Raw genomic sequence first — 25,152 nt, forward strand, 5'->3', positions numbered from 1 at the left:
ACACAGTGTACAGTCACAATTTGTTATAAAGTCCGGTGTATCTGGGAAATATCACTGTTCAAATAGCCTTGACATCGCACACTGAAAGCGTAGAGTCCGCGAGTGTTTCCAACTCGAATAAAATTAGCTAGCTTGCTTTCTTCATGAAAATCCTGTAAGGATGTCAAAGCACACTTCTGTTTGCGGGGCATAATCATGGGCCAAGCAATCTTATTGTAAAAAAGTCAATACAGACTGTTATCGTCCATAGGTTACCGAAAAATTGGCTCCCTGTGTGGACCAACGCGGATGGATCGTAAAAGCGATTCATGCCGCAGGGTTGCCTGCGTCGTTGTTTGTTGTTTGCGGTTGTGGCTGTGTTCAAGACATAGTCGGCCTGCTGTGCGTAGTCGTAGTCGTAGCGCGGCTGCACGCGTCGCTGCTACGTGGCTTGCCTTGCTTGTGGCTTAAGAGAGCTGTTTTTCATGCTACCCGCTATGGACTGCCGCCGCTGCTGCTGATGATGAATTCTGGCTTGGCTCGCCTTCGTCCAGACGCAGGTACTACGTGCGCTACGCTTGGCTACGTTCGGGGCTTGTATTGGCTACAATACTGGGCTTGACCCGTAACCTTTTGTCCCTCGTCTAATGTGCTGCACGATGAAGACATCTAGACGCTTGCCGATGCATGCATGCGAAACAAGGAGATAACAAAGCGGGAGTGGACACGTACCGACAGGCTTGTAACTGGCATGAGGACCGGGTGCACGCAATAAAGCTTCGAAATGTCACGTTCTCAGTGTCTCAGTGGCTCATAGTACGGATAATGCCCGCTCCTGAATAACATTGGTTCCGGGCGTTTGCGGATGAAAGCATAAAGTTTAAAGGAATAAGTGTAGAATTGCATTAGGTGAGCCACTGTTGAAAGCATAAAACCTAGAGCTTGTGTTAAGAGCACGCATAATAGGCCTGCTTCTATGGGACTGTAAAAACCTGGCTTCCAGAAAGCAACACCAAGAACACGCATTTGATTAATTGATAGCGGCAGCTCACTGATATTGAATAACGTAAATTCGTGCAGCCCGAAGAAGACCATTAGGAACAGCTTAGTTCTGATTGATAAAACAGTTATATTCAGTAACTTAATACGAATCTCAGCCTGCAAGATTCTATAAGCAATGAATTTAGCTCAATGGGTATAGTAACTATTGTTTCAACACATTGTATGTCAAACGGCTGCAAGTTCGGCAAAAGGGGCGTTCCAGGAACATTGCAAGCACGCGGGAACTGAAGAGAAGTGAAAGTTTGCATGATTGCATGAGCCTTGTCACTTAGTTGAGCTTGTGATGAAACTTACTTGAGCTTGTTCTGGAACCCGCCAAGGACAGCGACATAATGCTATCATGTGCTGTCATGGCGGAATCGAACCGGCGTCATTTCCTTCGCGCCGTGCAGCTACCGCTCACAGACGCGCATGTTTCGCCTCCCCCTCCTCCTTTTCCCTCTGCCTTCCTCCCGCGTGTCGACAGAGGGCGTCCCAGGCGCGAGTCCTGCAGCTGGCGCCATCTGTGGTTCACCAAGTGGCGGCCATCTTCGCCATCCTGGAGCGCTACTCGTGGTACCAGTTCGCCGTCATCACCACTAATCTCGGAGGACACGAGGACTTCGTTCGCGCAGTCCGGGACCGGCAGTTGGAGAGCAGTACCCTCAGGGCAAAGTAAGGGCGTCGCATATCTTACAGGCATGCCAAAGCGAAAGGTATTTCAAGCTCTATTACAACGCTAACCTTCTACGATACCGTAAAAAAGCCGCTCTTACACCGAGGAGAGACTTAATTGGTAAGCAAGAAAAGGTGCATAAAAGAAAGCCACCTGGCTGCACCGCCTTGAAGACTCCACAGCAGTTCGCCTGACGTGAAGGTTTTTTGGTGTCGCTGCTCGGGCGTAGCTAATACTACGTCGGTAAGGGTAGACTACATTGTATTATAAAAGAATCCAAAGCTAAACTTGGGAGCTTCAAAAGCCTTTACTGAGTCATAGCGGCCAAAACACGAAAAAGAATAGCTCAAAATTTGTGACGTCGCACTGGCGTATAGGCTCCGGGGTTCTGGTGCGAAATTATAGGAGAAGTTAACGTTTGACCGTCATTTCCTGTTCTAAAACTGGACCTATTATCGAGAAAAGGGCGGAGTTATAATATTGAAAGAATATTTTAATACTATACATTTATTTTAGCATTTCGTTTCTGTGGCACTTTACAGGAGTACTTATATATATTTGCGAAGTTGTCGAAGCTCTACAAGAAGCTTCTCGTAATTTGTCATAAAGATGACATAAAGTACGAATGGCGTGAAACGGTTGTTGGACATTTTATTTGGTACTAAATATATTTTTATTTCGATACACAGGGGGTCGTCCGGGCACCATATATATTATCATGACGTAATTACATTTAGTAAAGCAACGAACGGGGCTAGTTGATGGACGTACATGTTTGTATTGCGCCTAGTGTTACACTAACGGAAGAACTAATTGACGAACATAAAAGGAAAAAAAAGAACGTGGACGTCCGTGGCGCAATACATACGTCCACGTTTAGTCCCTGTATGTTCGTACATTAGTTCTTCCGTTGGTGTAACACTAAGCACAATACAAACATGACCGTAATTACACACGGGCAAAATTCGTTGACGTTGTGTCGCAGTAATGCCAAGTATGATAGTATTGCTCAGCAAAAAATAAACTTTTTTGTGTCTCAGGCTCGCGTGCGGCAGCGGCAGTGATCGCAGTAACGGAGTGATCCAATTTTTTGTGACATCATGACGCATCCAGCTGCTGCTACCATAACCGATGCTGGTTCATAAAAACAAGTAATATAATAAATTATGGCTTTCTCAAGCTCTCCAGCACTGTTTTAAGACAACCTCCTCTTTGCTGACTTCACACGGGTTTGGCGTATCTGTGAATCTTGTAACCACTTAAAGAAAGCGACCTTTTGCGCCTCCCCCAGTGCGTCGTAGCTAGTCTCAAACGCATTAAAATGTTGTTCTCAACTGGACCAGGAGCGAGAACAAGGCGCAGATTAAGCAAAGTTATAGATACATGTAGAATTATCTCCAACGTAGTCGAACGTTGATCACAATGCACCACAGATTGCCCTGTATCCAGGATCGATTCACCTGGCTTCGTGGTCAAAGAAAGAAAGAAAGAAAGAAAGAAAGAAAGAAAGAAAGAAAGAAAGAAAGACAGAAAGAAAGAAAGAAAGAAAGAAAGAAAGAAAGAAAGAAAGAAAGAAAGAAAGAAAGAAAGAAAGAAAGAAATGGTCAACGAAGTGTCAACGTTAAAAAACAAGTCAACGTATTGCCCATGAAATACGATACGAATTAAGATACGAAGGGAGGGAATAATGAACATGAAAAAGAGACAAGAAGCAGAATAGAGAGATATACCCAACAATTGATCATCCGTTTATTTCTTCCCCCATGTATGTCTTTTCTATCGTCGACACTTTGTTTACCTCTACTATCATTTGTGTCTGGTTTAGATAGGTTGGGCCGTCATGTGAGTACTTGTTTGAACATCCCATTGGTACTGCTTTAAAGGCTTTAATTATATTCTGTGCACCAAGAGCTCCTACATACATGGATGGGAACGCAGAGATCGCTTTTCTAAGCAAGGAATTCCTCAAACCTTGCTAAGGTTGAAGTCTGGGAGTTTTCGTGTAGGATACTAGATGTGGCATTGCGCCAAACCTAACTAGACTTTTTGAACTTAAAGGCAAATGTCAAAATCTGCCGACGGTGGGTTGTAGATTCTTCATTTAGGTCATCAATTATTTAAGAATAAGTCTTAAAGAGAGGAAAAATGTGAATAAACTAAAGGATCAGTATGCTCCCTAACTCCGTAAGTCCGTAACTTATGTTATGAAGATAGACGCACAGTTCTGTGAGGTGCATCTCTTGAGACACGTAAATTGGCCGAAATTGAGGTATTGTACTCGCACCGAATTATATCGCCAATCTGTGAGTAGGACTACTGCAAAAAAAAAAAAAACTTTCAAAGCCATGTAACAAATTTAGGTAAGCTGCAAGCTTATAAATGTATAGCATTTGTGGACTTTAGGTGCTCTAAGAAATCCAATTTACAAAACAGCGAAGTATATTTTTGGGGCAGAGTTGTCGATTTGAAAACACTGCTATTCGAAAAGAAAGAAAGAAACAAAGGGCCAGACAATGAAATCTTCCTTACCTCAGTAAGGAAGCCTCCATTGCAGTGAGGCTACCTTATGTCACTCCGAAAGCTTCCTTACTGAGGCGCTCTCGGTGAAGGCTTCCCTTGGTACTTCCTCAGCATAAGGGGCCTAACAATGAAATCTTCCTTACCTCACTAAGGAAGCCTTCATTGCGCTGAGGCTACCTTATGTCACTCCGAAAGCTTCCTTACTGAGGGGCCCTCGGTGAAGGCTTCCTTGGTGCTTCCTCAGCATAAGGTAACTCCAAAGCTACCTTCATGCGTCCTTACGCCGCTCCTGGCCCTGAACGAGCGCTTCACCTCACTGCTTAACCACGTGGCATTCGCTTGCGCATGCGCACTGTCGCCCACCTGCGGAGAAGCGCGAGCACAGTACGTCTTGCCAGGCATGTTCGTTTCAGTCACGCGTGCGGCATGAAAGCATTGCTAGGCGTTGCTAGGCGTTGCAAGACGCCGGCGTGCCAGCGTTGCTGGAGCACTTCAAGTTTTGCACTGTAATGCGCAACTTTTTTTGAACTTTAGTAAACAAAACTAGAAAAAAGCGTCCATGCTTCTCTATATTAGCTCATCAACTTAAAGATTGTGCGACGATACAACCTTTTTTATTGAATAGTGGTGTTATGGTGTTCGCCTAAAGCTTTGAAGAGATAATCTCGAACCCAGGCATGGCGGCAACCGCTCCTTACGTGAGGACGGGTGAATGGAGCTTTCAGAGTATGCTTGCTTCCTCCATCGGTCCTTCGCTGTAAGGAGGCCTCACGTAAGGTTAGGAAGCGCTCGAAGGAAAGGAACGTTTCATTGTTTGGGCCACAGAAAGAAAGAAAACTGACCCACCTTCGGAAATTTCGAAAAAAAAAATTGAAGTGCTAAATCGAAATTTCTCTTGAAAGTGGCATCTAGATTTTTGTAATAAATTCCAGAAACCTCATTCAAATTGATTCTGCGCTCGTTTCTAACGAGAACATTTCCACGTTCTTTTTTTAAAATCTATTTAAGTAAAGAAAGCGTAGTTGGCCCGATGTAGACATATTTGCACACCGACAGCCTTCATTTAGGTAAAGCCCGTCCTGTTTTCCCGTTCCGCCACAATCCACGCGCAGATACTCGGTGCTGGAGATTCGCACCATTCGCGGCCTGACCCGCCAGGATTTCCGCCGCCAGCTGGAACCCATCGCGGCGGGCGAGGCCCGCGTGATCCTGCTCTTCGCCAGCAAGGACGACTCGCGCGAGCTGTTCGCCGCCGCCTCGCAGCTGGGGATGACCGGCAAGAACTACGTCTGGATCGTCACCCAGTCCGTCATCGGGGCCCACCCGGGAATCGCGCCGCCCGAGTACCCAGCAGGTCTGCTCGGTTAGTACGCGAACGAAGAGGCATATCTCAAGAGTATACTTCTGGCCGGTTGCGCAAGTTGGTGCGACGGTTGGGCAAGTTTTACAGCGCGCCAATAGACCAAGGAAAGGTATTCTGTAAGGGTACATCTAGTGGACACGTTCGTTTCGTCCGCTGTTGAAGTTCTGATTGGCTAAGCTGGTCTGCGCGTCCCTAGCCGCGAGGCACCACAGCCAATAAGCACCTCAGCAGCAGACGACACGGCCTCTAGATGGCCTATTACAAAATACCTCCCGAGGACGAAAAATGCTTAGCCACTGGACAGCGCTGGTGCGGTATGCTAAGCAGTATTTTTATCCTCGTGTGTTCGCACCGTGTAGAACTTGCGGCATCTCGAAATGCAAAACTCAAATTGTTGTACAACTTCTGTTGACTTCTTGATACCTTCGGTAGCGTATCTGTTGACCTCTACGCGAGTATCATCATACATGACTGTTGATAAGAAACGCACCAGGTAGTGCGGAAATATGATAAACATGGTACGTCGAGAACTCCTGCCAAGTATTGGTTCACTGGAACTTGCCTGTTGACGTTCTTAAATCTCATATTTATTAATTTATTTAAATGACCTGCAGTGCCAGATGAGATGCATCAAGACATGTTGATGCGACAGAGAATATACAAGGAGAATATGTGCGCATATATAGACGGATGAAATAGCAGTGGGAAGGCATGATAAACACGCAGCAAAACCGGTAACTAAGTTGAGATGATGCAACACTTATCAAATATTGAAAAAAAGAAGCAGTAGTTACTTAAACGCTTATTCTGACTGGCTTACGGCGTTGCAGAGGTACCATCTTCCATCAAAAAAATAAATGGAAGCTGCTTAAAAATTGTTTCCTTATTGATTTCGATACTGAATATACCATCGTTCCCAGCCTAACTATAGTTAACTGAATCGTCAGACCGTCATCCGTGATCCGTTTACGAGCGAAAGTTATAATCTAATTGAATCGAGCACCAGTGGTCGGCAGCGTAGATTTAATTAGATCGTTTTTCGAAGCGAAGCTTTCTTTTATTTTATCGCCGGACGTTTTGCAGACGCGCAAAAGCATCGCAAGAAGTAAAGAACAAAACATTCAGCCTAACACGCTAGATTGACTGCTGGTCTGAAGCAGGCCCTAAATTTATCCCTATGCCCTTGATATGGGCAGCGATTATAGCTTTCACATCGCTTTAGAACGTGTTGTCTCACTCATCATCATTTCACTGTAGGCCACCTAGCCCCTTCTAAAAGAAAAGATAGATAAAAGAAAGAAAGGGAATGAGGGAGTGGGGAAGGTTCGACGATGCATTCGGACAGCAGGAAGCTGGATCTGCGGATGCGGCTATCGGTCTTCCTATGACATCATCATCATCATCATCATCATCATCATCAGCCTGGTTACGCCCACTGCAGGGCAAAGGCCTCTCCCATATTTCTCCAACAACCCCCGTCATGTACTAATTGTGGCCATCCCGTCCCTGCAAATTTCTTAATCTCATCCGCCCACCTAACTTTCTGCCGTCCCCTGCTACGCTTCCCTTCCCTTGGAATCCAGTCCGTAACCCTTAATGACCATCGGTTATCTTCCCTCCTCATTATATGTCCTGCCCATGCCCATTTCTTTTTCTTGATTTCAACTAAGATGTCATTAACTCGCGTTTGTTCCCTCACCCAGTCTGCTCTTTTCGTATCACTTAACGTTACACCTATCATTCTTCTTTCCATAGCTCGTTGCGTCGTCCTCAATTTGAGTAGAACCCTTTTCCTAAGCCTCCAGGTTTCTGCCCCGAAAGTGAGTACTGGTAAGACACAGCTATTATACACTTTTCTCTTGAGGGATAATGGCAACCTGCTGTTCATGATCTGAGAATGCCTGCCCAATGCACCCCAGCCCATTCTTATTCTTCTGATTATTTCCGTCTCATGATCTGGATCCGCAGTCACTACCTGCCCTATGTAGATGTATTCCCTTACGACTTCCAGTGCTTCGCTGCCTATTGTAAACTGCTGTTTTCTTCCGAGACTGTTAAACATTACTTTAGTTTTCTGCAGATTAATTTTTAGACCCACTCTTCTGCTTTGCCTCTCCAGGTCAGTGAGCATGCATTGCAGTTGGTCCCCTGAGTTACTAAGCAAGGCAATATCATCAGCGAATCGCAAGTTACTAAGGTATTCTCCATTAACTTTTATCCCCGTTTCTTCCCAATCCAGGTCTCTGAATACCTCCTGTAAACACGCTGTGAAAAGCATTGGAGAGATCGTATCTCCCTGCCTGACGCCTTTCTTTATTGGGATTTTGTTGCTTTCTTTATGGAGGACTACGGTGGCTGTGGAGCCGCTATAGATATTTTTCAGTATTTTTACATATGGCTCGTCTACACCCTGATTCCGTAATGCCTCCATGACTGCTGATGTTTCGACAGAATCAAATGCTTTCTCGTAATCAATGAAAGCTATATATAAGGCTTGGTTATATTCCGCACATTTCTCTATCACCTGATTAATAGTGTGAATATGATCTATTGTTGAGTAGCCTTTACGGAATCCTGCCTGGTCCTTTGCTTGACAGAAGTCTAAGGTGTTCCTGATTCTATTTGCGATTACCTTAGTAAATAGTTTGTAGGCAACGGACAATAAGCTGATCGGTCTATAATTTTTCAAGTCTTTGGCGTCCCCTTTCTTATGGATTAGGATTATGTTAGCGTTTTTCCAAGATTCCGGTACGCTCGACGTTATGAGGCATTGCGTATACAGGGTGGCCAGTTTCTCTAGAACAATCTGCCCACCATCTTTCAATAAATCTGCTGTTACCTGATCCTCCCCAGCTGCCTTCCCCCTTTGCATATCTCCCAAGGCTTTCTTTACTTCTTCCGGCGTTACCTGTGGGATTTCGAATTCCTGTAGACTATTTTCTCTTCCATTATCGTCGTGGGTGGCACTGGTACTGTATAAATCTCTATAGAACTCCTCAGCCACTTGTACTATCTCATCCATATTAGTAATGATATTGCCGGCTTTGTCTCTTAACGCATACATCTGATTCTTGCCAATTCCTAGTTTCTTCTTCACTGTTTTTAGGCTTCCTCCGTTCCTGAGAGCATGTTCAATTCTATCCATATTATACTTTCTTATGTCAGCTGTCTTACGCTTGTTGATTAACATCGAAAGTTCTGCCAGTTCTATTCTAGCTGTAGGGTTAGAGGCTTTGATACATTGGCGTTTCTTGATCAGATCTTTCGTCTCCTGCGATAGTTTACTGGTATCCTGCCTAACGGAGTTACCACCGACTTCCATTGCACACTCCTTAATGATGTCCACAAGATTTTCGTTCATTGCTTCAACACTAAGGTCCTCTTCCTTAGTTAAAGCCGAATACCTGTTCTGAAGCTTGATCTGGAATTCCTATTACATCACACTATCATTTTGTGATGACAGTGAAGAAGCAAGCACCACCGAAAAAAAAAGAACCCTCATGAAGAGTCTAGCTTCCTATTCGGGCAAACTTGTGGCCGGAGAGCTAAGCGAAACTTGCACTACTACGACGGTGGGGAGGGCAGTCGTCTTTTGCCCAATATATATATATATATATATATATATATATATATATATATATATATATATATATATATATATATATATATATATATATATAAGCATCCGAGCACAGGAGCCAACTCCGTCAGGTATTCACACATGTATCTCTGCACATAGCGTTGGTATTTTAACAAGGAACGCACGACCGCATGCCCGAAGCACAGCTGAAGGTATAGTGCGCGGAGCCGGCCAGTGATCACCACAAGATGAATTGGGCAGCGATTAATGCTTTCTCTTCGCTTTAGGACGTGCCGTCTCACTCATCACAACTTCACTGCACAGAGTTCGCCCGTTTGGCCAGTCATTATCAGCGGCAAGCGCGTACATCGGGTTGGCCAGCAGGCAGCGAGTATGTTTGCACTACTGCAACCACTTGGCTTCGACATTTTTCATTTTATTTCTTTCGCTTTAAAAAAACACAGAAACACAGAAGTAAAATATTGAAAACACAATAACGAAATTGTCGTAGTGAGGCGATCATCCTTGCAGCCTGTAGCCAAACCTGATGTACTCGCGTGTCTCTGATATTGACTGGAGCGGCGCCAGCTGTTACGTTATGCTTCGGAGCATGGCACTTGCACTTTATTTTACGTTACTGAGCTCTGTACGTTCTAAGGTAATCCTTGGTGGTCACGTACATCTGACAATGCGCAAATAGAAAAAGGAAGAATTACATTCTGTGGTTTTACGTGCCAAAAGTACGAACTGATTATGAGACACGCATTAGGCTTAGTTCGGATTAATTTTGACCATCTTGGGTTCTGCAACTATGACTGCACAGTACACGGGCGTTTATTGCACATCGCCCCCCATCGAAATGTAGCCGCCAAGTTCGGGATTCGCTCCCGCGACCTCGTGCTTAGCAGCGCATGCGCCAAAGCCACGAATCCACCACGGCGGGTGTTTCGTGCTTTTAGGGTGCAACTCCGTTGAAACTGATCAAGAAGTTCGTCCTGCAAGATGTATCACTCCGCGCGTTTCGTCTATGCTGGGTTCCGGACCAGCAGTGTTTGCTTGTGCGAACCCTGCGAGTATACGCTTGAGGCGGCCATGATGAGCTGGGAAAAAAAAGAAAGAACAATCGAAAAGAAAGGAGACTCATTGAAAAGGAAATTGATCGATAACAACGAAGTAACCGTATAACCGTAGCAACCGTATAAACGCAAGGTTTGTTCTTTCGTAAGGATAAATTTTTGTACTTATTACTCAATCTAAAAAGTGATTTTACCTATCTGCGGGAAAGACCAGCGAGTGATTTGCTGGGGCACAGGCAGCGGCTGCATATAAAAAAAAAGTCTCTCTAGCCTCCACAGCGTTGCGCCGGATGCATGAAACATAGTATGAGTATTCGGGCCACATTTACACCAATGCCACACGAACTGCATGGGGTGGCGGAAAGGAAATGTGCACATATTAGGTGACCCTCAAGCGACGCCTTTCATTCCATGAGCGAAGTACAACGCTACCCATTCGCACTCGCAATCTCATTAAACAAGTTTCGTTTGCTGCAAGAATAGGCAACAACACTCAAGAAATACCGTAATCGTGTCTTGCGCTGACTGATAGCTTAAAAACACTTACAACCCCGGGAAGAATGGTAATAGGAGAAATAAGTTTTGCAGAAACCATCGACGATGATGTTTAATGTAAGCGAATAGCCAAATGCTTCAAGAAAGCGATTCAGTTTTTAAAGGAAATGTTGCGCTTGATGCTGTTTACTGTTACAGCGAGGATGGTTAGGTAGCGTTTGTTGTTTCTTCGCGCAATTCCGCAGAAAAGAGAGCTGTTAAGCAGAGTATCTGCAGTATTAGTATAGGTCGATAGCACGTACAATCGTGAGCAAAAGTAGCGGAGCCCCTGCGTGTGCGTGTCGAAAAGCTTGCCAGCACCACCTGGCGCCACGCCACTCGAGCTGGCGTGACGTCAATTCCAGCTCAAGGTGCATGGGCGTTCCCGTATTATTCGTTGAGATGCCATTCCCACATGCGTATGGCGTCACAATCGACGTCTCACGATCTTGAGCCAGGTAGCGCTTGCATGCCAGGAAAGCATACCAGGTACCCGCCGTGGTTGCTCAGTGGCTATGGTGTTGGGCTGCTGAGCACAAGGTCGCGGGATCAAATCCCGGCCAGGGTGGCCGCATTTCGATGGGGGCGAAATGCGAAAACACCCATGTACTTATATTTAGGTGCACGGTAAAGAACCCCAGGTGGCCGAAATATCCGGAGTCCTCCATTACGGCATGCCTAATAATCAGAAAGTGGTTCGGGTACGTAAAACCCCATAATTTATAAAGCATACCAGATGGCACTGGCATGCTTTTCGGCACACACTGGCAGGTGTCTGTTACTTTTGCTCATAAATGTACAGTTAACCGCAATAATTTACGAGACGGAGGATCTGCCAAAAAGCTGAATTCTCGCGAAGCGTCGTCACACGGCCTCGAATTAAATGTTCCAGCATGTAGTGGCCTTCGCCACCTACACAGTGATCCATTAAATACGAAGTGTCATGGCTGAACAGTACAGGAATCGGCATTTGAAGGGGAAACCGCATCCCGCAAACTTTTGCGGTTGACTGTACGTCTCAGAGCCATATTTCATGTGGCAACGAAAGCGACCCGGTTGCTCGAGTGTCCTCAACTTTATTTGTCGGTGACCTTGTTCCGGCATTCAAATTGCCGAAAGTCCGACCGCCAACCACTAACCGCGATAACGGTTTGAAGAGCCAGCGAAAGATGCTCCCGTTAATAAGAAAGCAGCGAGCACGCAAGATTATCTCTACAGCGCGCGCCAATTGAAGTGCACGAAAGCGCCATTTTTTTACAACTCTCTTTCTGGTGATTTGATGACAATAGTGTAGGAAAATGCGAATGGCTGAAGGGTTCGTCGAAGAACACCGTAGTCAGCGAAGGCACTAAGCCTATACTCGCGGGCAACCTTGCGTGGCAATGAACGGAAAGCTACGGACGCGTGGTTGCTGCACATGTGTTACAGCGCCATGTAGTCCGCCAGCGTTTCAGTGCTTTTGGTTGCTAGGAACGGACGCTGAATCGACGCAGCTCCATGCGCGACGGTTTCGCGTTTGCCCAGACGCGCGAGGGAAATGTCGCAAAATAAATAAACTGTTACATTCAGGGGTGCGTTTTATCTTATTTAACTGCTGCTCATAAGGTTGCTAAGTTTTCTCTTTCCCAGCTAAAGTTGACGTGGATGAAAGCACGGGATTCTTTTCAGATGCGCTCTCACTTGTGCACGCTTTGCCTCTGTAGCTTTCCCTTCATTGCCACAGAGTTGTCCGCGAGTATAGAAGTAATGTGAGAGCGGGCCTCGAGGGACGAGAGTTGTGGTTAGTGTAAACGCGGGAGATGGTCAACGCTGCCAAAGAAATGGCGCCTGTACGTCAGGAGGTTGCATAACCGGGAACTACAGTTTGGTGAAATCTAACATTGTCTTGCTTCTGCTTTAATAGGCTGCAAATGAAAACCGTGACTTTGTGCAGATGGCTTGGTAATACGCTCTTGAAAAACCGCGCTATCATTACTCTGGCGCTACAAAGTTAATTAGTACTAATATGAGTGCTTAACGACAATTCCTTGAATTTTGTGGCTGGACAGCACTGCGGTATGTCAGTGTGTTGTAGTAAATTTCGATGTCTCTTTTCATTTCCTGTCTGGGCTGTTCTGGTGCGGAGGATGTTCTCTGTGGTTCCTTCGGCTTTTCAACTTGGCTAACCTACAATGCAATGCAATGTTTCTTTGTAGTAAACAATTAACTCAACCGAAGAAGAGACCTTATAGGAATTCGTGACCCCACGAAAAGTTAGCGCAGTAACTTGAAGAGCGGTATCACCACTGGTATTTTGTTTTTGCAGTTTTTATTACGTAACATGCCTCCGTTAATGGTAACATTAAACAAAAAGAACAATTACAGAATACGAATCTACATGTCGAAACGGTGATATGATTATGAGGCATGCAGTGGTGGTGTACTCCGGATCAATTCGGGCCACTTGGATTGCTTTAACGTACACCCAATGCATGCATGGTTATCGAGCGTTTTTACGCTCCTTCCCCATCGGGATGCTGCCACACTGCCAAATAATTTACGCCTTTAAAAGCGGAAAAAGGTGTGAATCGGTCTAACTGTAGATGTAATTCCTTCTGATTGCCAGGAAATGCACTTTTCCTGACGTCAGAGGGCCATGCAGGGCGACACCGTTATTTGAACCCGAACAAGTTAGTTCCTATTTTAAAGCATGAGTACTGTTGATACACCACCGAGAAAAGAGAGAGGCATTACCAGATGAACGATCACCTGTCAGCGAACTTTGCAGTTCTTTAAGGATCGCGTTAACCGGAACAGTGCTAAAAGAGGGAGCGAATGAATAGCAGTGCCACCAAGAGCCATAATACAGCGAGGAGCCACAGAGCGCCCAGTTCACGCGCCGATTGCGCCTCTCTTTTCCAGTCCTTTAGCATTGTTTTCTGCACTACACAGTAGGGACATGAAGGCACCACACGAACACCCCACCCCCCGCGCCCCACAGACACACGCACACATACTTCTTATGACGCAGGACATGAACGGAATCAATAAAATTCAAACAGCTCTAGACGACAGGACCAGAAAGAGGAGGAGGCAAACACGGCGCTGATGTCTTATTTTGACACATAAAAGAAGCCCATGTACAAGAAATGAACTGCAGAAGGGCAGCGGATTGGGCAGTGGGTGTTCCATGGTAACAATAAAATTCAAACAGCGTCGTGTTTGTCTCCTCCTCTTTCTGTTCCTGTCGTCTAGCGCTATTTGAATTTTATTGTTACTATGGAACACCAACTCGCCCAATCCGCTGCCCTTCTGATGAACGGAATCTCCGGATCTGTGGAGAACTGATGACGCCTCTCTCCCTCTCTGTTTGCTTGCGCAGGCATTCACTACAACACTTCGTTAGCCAAGCTGCACGACGAGATAGAACGCGCCGTGCTCGTTCTGGGACACGGCCTCGAGCTGTTCGTGAACGAGCCGGCCAACGCCAACGTGACGCTCGCTCCGGGCCTACGCTGCTACGAAGCCGGAAGAGCCCACTGGGCGCAGGGGGACAACTTCTTCCGGTCAGTGAACGATGCTCGCGCTCCGCGCTTCGTCTGCCAGACTAAGGACGCGAACGTGCAGGGACGCCTGGATAAGCGAGAGCCAGGCACGTCCAAAGTATTGCGATTTTATTATTCAAAAGGATAGGCAGTTGGGCGAGTTGGTACGGTAACATGAATTTGGCTTCTAAAGCGAAGTTAAACACGGACACAGAAAGGAGCAGACAGGACGAGCGCTAACTATGAATTATTCATTGTCGTCAGAAAGTGGGGGGGGGGGGCAGTATGACAAATGACCGCACCACATGGTCTGGCTATCCCTTCTAGTCCGCTTAGTTTGACTTTTTTAATTGATAGCATAGTAATATATTTGAACATTTGAACCGAGAAGTCTGAAAATTGATTGCGTTGAAGGCTTCCTCCGAAAGCATGCTTCTCTTCGGTGTGCCCGTAAGAAGACATGTAAGTGTCGATCATGCTTGCATGTTTGATTTTGATTTCCCATTATCTTTGAGTGACTAGGGAGCATTTTTGAACATGTTCCTTTCGAAGGAACCTCGGCTGATTCCTTTCAGACTTTGATCTGGTTGGAAGCGAGATAGCTTAGGTTAGTTGGCAATTATATTATCCTACTACGGTAACAGCAAGACACAGCAGAAAGAAACAAACGACAAGGGCTGTAAGCATTTGTCCTCTACCAGCGTCAAGGTATGCATGCGTGTTTAAGAAATGATTTCTGTACACGGGTGTAGCCTTTCGCCAAAATTTTTTATCCACTGTATGCTTGATTCAATTTGACATCCGACCATGTGCTAGGGTTTCTGTAGGTTTTGCTTGCTCGCTTGGTAACTCTGTAGTTGGACGGTAGAACTGTTCAGAGAAATTTGAAGTGTCGACCGCTCTAGGGAAGCCTTTCAACAGGGACAGGAGAGACGTCATTTCTGATTTAGATTGAGACTTTTAGAAAGGAATATGCATAAATATTTGCAGCGTCTCTTATCTGTACATTACTTATTACCATTAAATTTTATATAACAAAATGAAGAATGGCGTACGTGTTGCAGTTACCTCCGTAACGTGTCCATCGAAACCAAGGGCAGTCCCAACATCGAGTTCCTTCCCGATGGCACGCTCAAATACGTCGAGTTGGACATCCTCAACCTTAACAAGGAAGGATACTGGGACAGAGTGAGTACTGCTTCAGTTGATCCGAACAATGTAAAGTGTCTGTGTAGGCAGGCACTGAGTGTGCTCAAATAGTTCCCATGAACTAAAGCGGTGGTATTGGCTAGTTGATTGTGGTGTGCTCAATTGAGGAAATAAACGGAACTAACTAAGACTTTACATAAAACATACGCTGCCTCCAATTCCACCCGTCGTCCTAATGACACAAGGGTCTGTATCTGAGCCATCTAGACCGTGTCCTTTCTTATGCTGTCGTTTTCATAAAATTAATTTCAATGAGCACAATTAAAGTTGTACCAGAACAACTTAAATCCATGTAGCATTCAATATGATTGCCTTGTTACATGAATAGGACCTTTATAGTGCCCCTAAACCGCTTTTCAAATTGCGAAAAAGAAAAAACGACAACAATAGCGTGCTCAGCAGAGTCATCCATGCATGTGACGTTACCAGGGCAAGAACTGCGAATTGGTCCATACACAAGAAACAACAGTTCCGATTGTTCTGGTAACACGGCTTTGTCATGCAAATACGCGTCCACTCGTCTTCGTAGTCTCGCTTGCCTGCCGTATGTGACTACCTTATTTCACCTCGATGTGTGGGACTGCAATAGTGGGTAGCCGATAAGCACGGAGTGGTGGCAACAGAAAGCTGGTGGTGTTCTGAAACTAGTAAATAGCCCCAACGTGACTTTCAGCATGGACGCATTGTTCACGTCTCTATTAGAGAAGTACCCGGCTTGGAGGAGAGAGAGAGAGTGAGGTTCATGATTGGGGGGTTGAAAGGTGGGGCTAAGTGCAGCACGGTAATTGTCTCTCAACAGAGGACACATCCGCACTGCACAACGGGGAAGGGAGAGACAGGTGGGGTGGCTGTAGCAGCGACAAGAGAGGAGAGATCGCCAGTGGGGATAGTAGCGAAGGGGAGAGAGAAATGGCTCACTCGCGGCGGTACGCACACATTAGTTTAGGGAGGCCCTTATAGCCGTGCGGAGTCGATCACAAGCGCTCCAAAACTTCAACCACATTGCGCGTAATTCGTACGCCTGTGAGAACTTCGGATCTATTACAATGCATGTCGGGAGTAAAATGCGCGCATTGTTAAAGATGTAGTTAATCACATGCGTCGGGCAATGTTCAATAGGGTATAAGACAGAATTGCGATCGGCAGGGTCTTTGTTGCGCGGTTCATTGTTCTGAGGTCTAAGCGAGTTTCCAACGTCTACAGATCGGAGGCTGGACGCAAAAGGGCATCGATATCAAGGACATCGTCTGGCCCGGAGAAGAACTGGTTCCGCCAAAAGGAGTCCCGGAGAAATTCAATCTAAAGGTACGTCTCGTTTCGCAACCTCTTCGAGAATATGGCGGACGAAGATGGTGAGTGGGAAAGCTCTAACGGACTCGTTTCATGAGGCGATGCTTTGCGACATAGCCACAAATAAGTTGACATGAGGTGCAAGGCACCCTGAACAAGCTGTCACTGAAAAAATATAATTGGTTCAGGAACTGAAACTCTGCGTCAGAATTCTTCTGCTCATCATGCCCTGAACAGTTTGAGTTTCTTCGTTATGAATGAGGTCTAGTTTAGAAATTACATAAGCACGAAAAGCTAGAGACATCTTGTCATCACCGCTGTGGTTTCTTTATTTGGTTTCTTTATTTCTTTTATTATTGGCGCGTCCTTGGTCAATCCCTAGCTTTCCCTTTTGGTCTCTTGCTCCCTTATTTGCTCAAGCTTTTATTCCGAGAGGGATTTAGGAATCAGATGCTATTATTAACTTAGCTATTCTCTCACCGATCTCCTTTTGCGTGTCACGCCACATTTGTGAAATCGTAGGGTTAGCCCGATGTCCTTGTCACTTTTTTTTCGATTAAGCTTGAGTTGATGGCGGATTGAGCTCTGCAGCACGTCAGTTTCAAGGACGCTTTAAATGTGTACTCACCTGACGTTTCTGACTCTTCATTTTCAGTTTCAGTTTCAGTTTTCTTTTTTCAGTTTACTATATCATATTTCTTGCGCACCAGTCCTGGCTTTACTTCCCCTGAGGCGTATGTGTCCTCACGCCAAGACGCAGAAAGCGGGGATGTGAAAGAGCACACCATCGTGAGATTTTACAGTAGAAACAGACACGGGGATCTTCTACCAGCATGGCTTTACATTGCGAGATGCATGCTGGCTACATCAAAGCTGCACTACGTACTCGAATATATATATATATATATATATATATATAGCTCAGCAGTCTGCGAGGCTCCTAGTCATAGCAGAGAACTGAATCGAGTGACTAAAGGTCTTTCTCTTTTTGCTCCCACGTAATCACCTTCCACGTCCTGACGTCACGCTCGAGAAGTTCACCTTTTGTGAAATAAAACGGAAGCTGTTCGCACACAAGCTCAGAGAAAGTTATTCAGGGCGCCGTTGGGTTTGCCATTATTCGCACCATGCAACCAAAATTGTAACGGATCCCTACGATATTACACGTTACCGTATAGATAATTTTTCTAGGATGTGGGTTTCCAGCACGTTTCTTTAAAGGAAAAAAAGGGGAAAAGCAAGCTGAAAATGTCATCACATAAAATAAATTTCTGATAAATGAACCATGCTTTGTGTTTCAATATAGCTTAGAAGTTTATGCCCTGATTGATTGAATGAGGTACTGTTAGAGTCAGCTCAGCTTGGGTCTATCATAGAAGTAGAGAACTTGTACTAAAATAGAACTACATGCGGAAGAAATTTAAGTTCCCACGCTGCACATATGAACATAGAAAATGTAATGATGTGCTATAAATTACGTCAGTAAAATATTAAGAATGAGAATTGCTTTGCACCCCTAATAATAATATGCCTATTATTAATGTGTTATAATCACGCACATCGATGAATGTGCTCATCAATGTCATGCATGCAGCATTTGCAGCATATAACTGCAACATAATGCAAACAAATGTAGCTCGGTCAATCTGTTATAGTCGGGGCAGTATTAAATTTGCTAGTGGTCCCCGTAAGTTGAGGCAGAGAGCACGTCCTCGGCACAACGCTGACGTCACAGGTGACGTTCATGGAGGAGCGGCCTTTCCTGAACATCGGCCAGCCGGACAACGAGACGGGCGAATGCGAGAGCGGCCGAGCCGTCAAGTGCCGTGTCGTGCCAGAGGCGATGCTACAAGGGTGAGATGACTTTATACTTTACATCGAAGCTGTTAAGGGGAGTTTCACCGCGGCCTACGAGATCGGGCGGCATGTACGTCCTTTAGCAGGCGCCACCAGATCTCCGAGGCTAAGGTTTCACGATAGAGTTTCTTACAAAAGATTACTAGATGAGGAACTCTGGCACTAGTGTCAAAAGAGCTGAAAACACGATGGTCCAGCCAGCATGGGAATGATGGGCCGTACCTAGATTTGCCTTAAACTCAGTCCCTTATGTCTTGAGGTGACTTAAGGACTTGCAAATTGATGGTTCTCATAAAAATACTGCGTTTATCAATGCAACAGCTCTCGATCATGAAGCACGCGTGCGGTGACTATTTGTCACGCTTTACTTCACAGACTACGAGTGCTCAGCAATTTAGGAAGAGTAAGCGCGAGAAATAACGTCGCGAGAGAATGTGAAGCCACAAGCATGAAGATGAGAGAAATGCACGTAATGATATCCATCATTACCATCGTAGCGGAACGTTCGCAGCGCCAGAATTCTCTGTAGCAATTTTCCCTAGGGAACTCTGTGGAGTTGCACAGCGGGTTTTCCTGTGACGCTGCTGAAAGTCCACCGTGGCGAGAGGCGGAGCAGCCAGATACCGAATGTCAATCAAAGAACAAGCAGCAACGCAGCCTGCGTCCAAGGTGTCGGTGAGAATGCGCGTCAGGACATGAGCGTCGCTGATGAGCTACAGCTAATCCTAGAATATTTTCACTGTATAAAAATCTAGCCAGCAGCATTAGGTGGCCGTCAGAAGGCGCAGCCAGACGCCGGCGTCAGTACAGCGGCCGTGCGGCGCACAGGAACATGCGTCGGATATACCTCAAGGTGTGAAGCTGTGGAGCTCGCACGTAATTAAGCGTTTGAATGGGCACGGGTATACAGAAGGAATTGGACCAGATGTAGCGTGGCGTTTGCACAAAGGTTTAGGTTGATCCTGGGCAGTGGCAAGACAGACAGCTAGGACTTGCGATAGGTCTGAGAGCCAGCATCGGTCTCTCTTTGATGCCCGAGTTGGTTGGATTGTCATGCATCTGCTAATTTACGGAAGTATTTTTGTTAGTAGAGCCAACGTACGCAATGTTTATAGCAAGACCCGGGGTGGTTTCATATTTACAAAAAAAAACCAATAAAAAACAGAACATTGCTGTAGAAAACGAAGGACCGTCTTAGCGCCAAGTCTATGCAGAGAATGAAATACCCGCAGGAACTCCTCTGGAAGTTGTCTAAGTATGCGTGAGTGTAGTGCCAGTTGCTCATATCCATGTCGCCCTTTCATCCTTCGCGCGCGCCAGATTTAACCACGACCGTTGGCTTCATTCGCGTGCTTTCACCCGCACGTACAGCATACGATGCGCGACGACGGTGTTATCGCCCTAGGACTCTATACGCGACATCACGGTGATGGTGACGGCAAAAATGCGCCTGGAATGCCCTTATAATTGCTATCGCAATAAAAATTGAAGACGCGGGCATGCAATCTCGCACTTAATAAAACGGCGACTTAGAGGGTAATGAGACGTCAACACGTCACACAACGATGTGTTCTTGATAGAACCTCGAAAAATAAAGCAGCAGTAGGGAATTCTTTTTTTTTTAAATCCCCGATCCGAGGGGTGCTCGCTTACCTAACTGGAAAAAATGTAATGAACCAGGTATGGCCATTCAGCGGTGCAGTGATCTTCAAAAGCAAACCATATCAGCATGAGAGAACTGTATCGTAAAAAAAGGTACTCGCGTAGATCAGCGCCATGATTACGCCGCAACCTAAAGTGTTGAGCGCGAGCAGCTCTTTCATCGCTCTTTTGAGCAAAGGTATAAGCTACTCCTCGCTCAACAGAGCAAAGTAAGATGAAGGCGGTATAAATGCGTTTTCTTGTTGAGGCTGTCAATGCAAAGCATGTCATTGAAGTGAATCCAGAATTAGAACAAAACATAAATCTTCTATGACATCATAGATTAACCATTTTCAAAGAAATATTATCTCTGTTTATGAGAAAGCAAAACATAATGGAGATTAAAATGGCCCTTGCCGAGCAAACTATCGCAAAATCAACCTTCCCGGCTTGCTCAAATAAGGTCCTTGCCTATTATTTTTGCTGTGGCGGGTTTTAGTAACCTATCAAAGTTACTTGTTTTGCATTGCTAAGTACCGTAATATTGTGGCCCATATTTTGCTTTGGGACGTGAAATTACGTGCTACGATAGGTTTCACACCTTGATTTTAAGCTTGCAGCCGCGCACGTGTTTCGGCAAGCTCACATGTTTTGAAACAAATAGCACCGTTAGGGTCAGTGTCACTGCCGATACGATAGCAGCAGCGAAAAATATCTGCACCAAAGACAAGCAATGTCTTCTGTGACAGCGCTCCTTGCTACGGCTAGTATTTTTTTCCGCCCTTGAAATTGATTATCCCGAGATAATGACAGAGATTTGCGTCAGTAAAGTTCTTGCTCACTCAAGCAGGGGAAAGAATCAGAGTGAACACCAACACCACAAGGCATAAGAAAGCCCAGCAGGCCGAACGCAACGTGTAGCGAAGAAGAACGCACCGGGCTGTTTGCTTTGATTGCTCTTGCGAGTTAAACAGGATCAACTTCATTTCATCTCGTTTGTAAAAGATTTCGGTCCAGGCGATGTGATAGTCTTCTCACAGCACCACTTCTCGCCCAATTCGGCGTCCAGTGCCAGCCTCTTCCGAGCACGCTCGGCGAACTGGACGCCTGGCCCTTTACGGCGACAAGCATCCTTGGCACGTGATCTCACTGATCATTAGTGCTGAAAGCTGCATGCGCTACGATGACCTCCCGAAAGCGAGCGATCCTGAAAAGACGCATTTAATCACCATGTGTCTACTTTTGTGGACGTGAACTCTCTCTCTCTCGCTCTCTCTTTGCTTTTTCCTTCTCTAGCGTTTTTTAAAACCTGTCACCTCTCTCCCGTACAGGGTAGCAAAGCGGAAGTCCGTCTGGTTGAGTTCGCTCTACTGCCTTGTTTTCCCTCCATCTACTTGATAACAGCTTGTAAACGCATGGAAAAGTCTAAGAAACGAAACAACAATATATCGTGGGGGGGGGGGGTGTTGTCATAAATGGTTAAGGCGGCTGGTTGTGGACACGGTAAACCATGAGACCGGTGAAAAGCCATGAAAAGCCAAGAAAGGGGCCGACTGGGAAAGAAAAAAAGAAAAACGTGCTGATGGCATGGTCTCCGCGCAGTAATCGAATTGGCGTGTTTGCTTCGCCGCTGCGGTGCCGTTTTTCAGGCGAAGCGCACCAAGGGAGCCTGCCACCGAGAATGTCGCTGGCGTCGATTAAGTGGCGTCTTTCTACGTATTGCTTTGTACCTTCCTTGTCGGTACTGCTGTGAAGGGAACGGAGACTTTTCGGGAGCTTCGAGAACATCAAGAAACGGAGCGCTGGTCGCCTTATACGAGGGCTCACAGCGTGGGCTTCAGCGGCGGTTCTTTCAGCCCCCTACTTACCACTCGATGCTTTGTTTCTTTCACCGTGCGGTCATGAAATATTCATGAACTGTGGTGCGCCTTCAATGGAGCCCTCTCGCTACCTGTCATTCAGTGCCATCCAGCTCTTTGGGCGTGTGCTGAAATAACAAGGTGCATCTGCAGGACTTTGTTTTCCGGATGAGCGGGGACAGAAAGGATGCTGACAACCAGAAAACTACATCTTGTTGTGGAAAGGTTCGTACTTCGCGTCGGCGCTAGGACGGTTCCCACCTGATTTCGTGGTTTTTGTTGTTCTTAGGTGAACAGGTTTGTTTGCAAACCTCGCTCCCTTTGTGGTTAGTAAAAGCCAGTTGGTAGGCAACCTAAATACTGCTTTTAAATATTGCGCTGATCAATTATTGATTTGTGTCCTTAACTTAGAGGTTGCATGTGGTATGGCTGTGTTTCTCACGTTTGTCGTATTACAGAAACACGCCTGTCAGTTGCAGCGTTTCGCTTTAGGGAAAATAAACGGTGGTAATGTTGTCAAGCTGGCTCTTAATGTTGTCAAATATTTCGTACGAGTCTGTAAGAGTTGTCTTAAACGGTATTGCTACGCAAGGTGGGGCCATCGCACTCGTATATTTCGTTATAAGAAAAGTCCACATGCTCACCCCCTGACCATACGTTGTGTATAACGCATGTTTTTTCAATTTTTATTTCCTGGGACAACAAGCTTTAGGGAGAATTTGTATATAGCATAAATATGTATGTGGGAATGGGCGCTTTCTTATTTTCGTTTTGTGTTGATGTATTGTGCTATCCCCTACCATGTGCAGGAGGGGACAGCGTAGTCATTCATGATATCATATATATTTCTCATGATAGGGACACTAAAGTAAATGATTGGGTTATGCTGCATCATTAGCTTGCTCTTCTGCAATATCGCAGATGTGGGCCTTCGTCTTACCAGAGGCTTGGTAAGCCATGAGAGCTCTAGACGCAAAAAAGCAACAAAAACACCGAAAAAAGGAACAAAAAAAACGAATGTGTGCTATGAAGCCACCTCTATTTTCTCGCACAACTGCTGGTGACATCAATTTTGAAAGCGTCTGCTCAAACGTGCTTAACTGTTTATCAATGAATCAATGTCGTATGGCAGTCGAAAAAGGGCTTGGACACGTCCTGGAAAGTTTAAATATCTTTTGCCCCACGAAAACGACTCCGAAAACAGCTTAACATATGTAACGTCGGCGTATTGGTGCCGCGTTTTATGCACGAAAGCTAAAAGAACGGGACTACTAAAGGGAAAATTTCCTCGAATAGGCCGTCACCGACTTTCCTGACCTGTTTTGCCAAATTTCTCACACTTAAAGATGATATTGAAACACGTGTATATAGCATAAATATCGACTGTCTGTTCCGTCCGACGAGCCAGATGCTCTAACCATTAAGCCACAGTCGCACGTGTACTACAATCCTTGCCAAAGTAAACCAGCTCTTTGAGATGGTAGGCGCGCCTGCGTCACATCGCATAGCAGGGCCGCGCGAGAGCGCATGCGCGCGCGACAACGTCGTTTACACCAAGCACGCATGAGTGAAATGGGAAGGAAATTTAAAGCATTTCACTAGCCGCTTGATGAAAGCTTCGCTTCAGGTTGATTCCAAGGTGTGCATTGGTCTGCGCAATTTTCCTGGCCCACCCTTTTTTTTTGTTCGCATTAGTGATGAGCCCGCTCCTGCAAATAGATGCAGACGGAGCCCAAAAGGATGTGCACAATTTTCTTGGATTGGATTGGATAAACTTTATTAAAGGTCCTGCAAGACGCGCCTCAGCGCGCAGTTGGCGTCTCCCACGCAGCGGCCGAAAGCGAGTACTTTCTTGGCCCTCTCTTTTTTGGTTCGCATTAGTGATGGACCTGTTTGTGGCAAATAGATGCAGATGGAGCCCAAAAGGATCTGCACACTTTTCTTTGCTCTCCCTTTTTTGTTCGCATTAGTGATGAACCTGCTCCTGGCAAATAGATGCAGATGAAGCCCCCCAAAAATAGCTCATCGGTCCAAACAGATTTAGCCTTGTCATTTACAATGTCGTTCCAAAGCTGGCCTCTTTCCTTTTCTCCTCGTAAACTCCACTTTCCTGCAATCGAATGCGGTACGTACACGGCGCGTCGCGGTGAGACAAGGCACAAGGCAACGCAAGATTTACTTCGCACTCGCCAAGCCAAGGGGCCCATCTGGCGGTAGAGCGCTCCTTCCTGCTCCCGGGGGGAGAGAGGAAGAAGAAGCCGAGGCGAGCGGATGCGTGTCACATGCACTCCGCAGTTTTTGGACTTTTTGACCCGTCAAACCCTATTGGACCACCAAAATTTTGGCTGGGATCGACGCCGGTACTGAAGAGGACCACGAGGACCCCAAATTCAAACCGGTGGGTCCAATATTTTGGATTTTATCGGACTTTGAATTTCCCCCGTGGTCGGCCGGACGGTAGGCCTAACGAGACCTAGCACGAGAGCGGGGCTCCGCGGGCTTCCCGGCCTCGGCCCGAGGTAGAGACGACCCGGAGCGAAGTCCCGAATACCCAACCCCAACTTTGAGCAATCATCGACGAGAGGACCGACAGGTTTCATGGCGGAAACCCAAGAAACCATGGAGCAAGATTTTCACGACGCCACCGAGCCCGTCCTCGTGCAAGATCGAAGCGGGCCCGCGGCAGGCACCCAAGCCCCGAAAGGCAGCACCCCAACGACAGGAAGACCACAGGCAGAAAGCAATAACGACGTGGACCCGGAATGGGAGATCGCCATGTCCAGGAGACAGAAGAGGCGCCAGCAAGACGGCAAAGGATCAAGCAGCCAAGTTTTGGCGGGAACGGCGCTAGGGAACAGAAATTCCCTAGGCGACGAAAAGATCACAGGCGGCGCGCCAGCTGCGCCGAAGCGAGGAGGAGGAGAGGGGCTGCCGCGGAGGAGACTACCTCCGCTCCCGAAGGACGATTTAAAGATAGTGCTCAGGCCGAGGGGACTTGCAGTC

At 46.2% G+C, this 25,152-nt stretch overlaps 1 protein-coding gene across 4 annotated transcripts in view; it reads left to right on the forward strand.

Annotated features, from left to right (window-relative positions):
• The window catches only part of Nmdar2 (NMDA receptor 2), a 256,773-nt gene that overhangs the window by 202,725 nt on the left and 28,896 nt on the right, over nt 1–25,152 (forward strand). For all 4 annotated transcript variants that reach the window (XM_065427668.1, XM_065427670.1, XM_065427669.2 and 1 more), the window contains 6 exons: nt 1,508–1,695; nt 5,329–5,579; nt 14,131–14,314; nt 15,358–15,481; nt 16,706–16,807; nt 18,528–18,646. In XM_065427668.1, the coding sequence (XP_065283740.1) occupies nt 1,508–1,695; nt 5,329–5,579; nt 14,131–14,314; nt 15,358–15,481; nt 16,706–16,807; nt 18,528–18,646 (968 nt within the window). The remainder of the gene's footprint in view (nt 1–1,507; nt 1,696–5,328; nt 5,580–14,130; nt 14,315–15,357; nt 15,482–16,705; nt 16,808–18,527; nt 18,647–25,152) is intronic.

Source organism: Dermacentor albipictus, chromosome 8, assembly GCF_038994185.2.
Source record: "Dermacentor albipictus isolate Rhodes 1998 colony chromosome 8, USDA_Dalb.pri_finalv2, whole genome shotgun sequence".
In the NCBI taxonomy this organism is placed as follows: Eukaryota; Metazoa; Arthropoda; class Arachnida; order Ixodida; family Ixodidae; genus Dermacentor; species Dermacentor albipictus.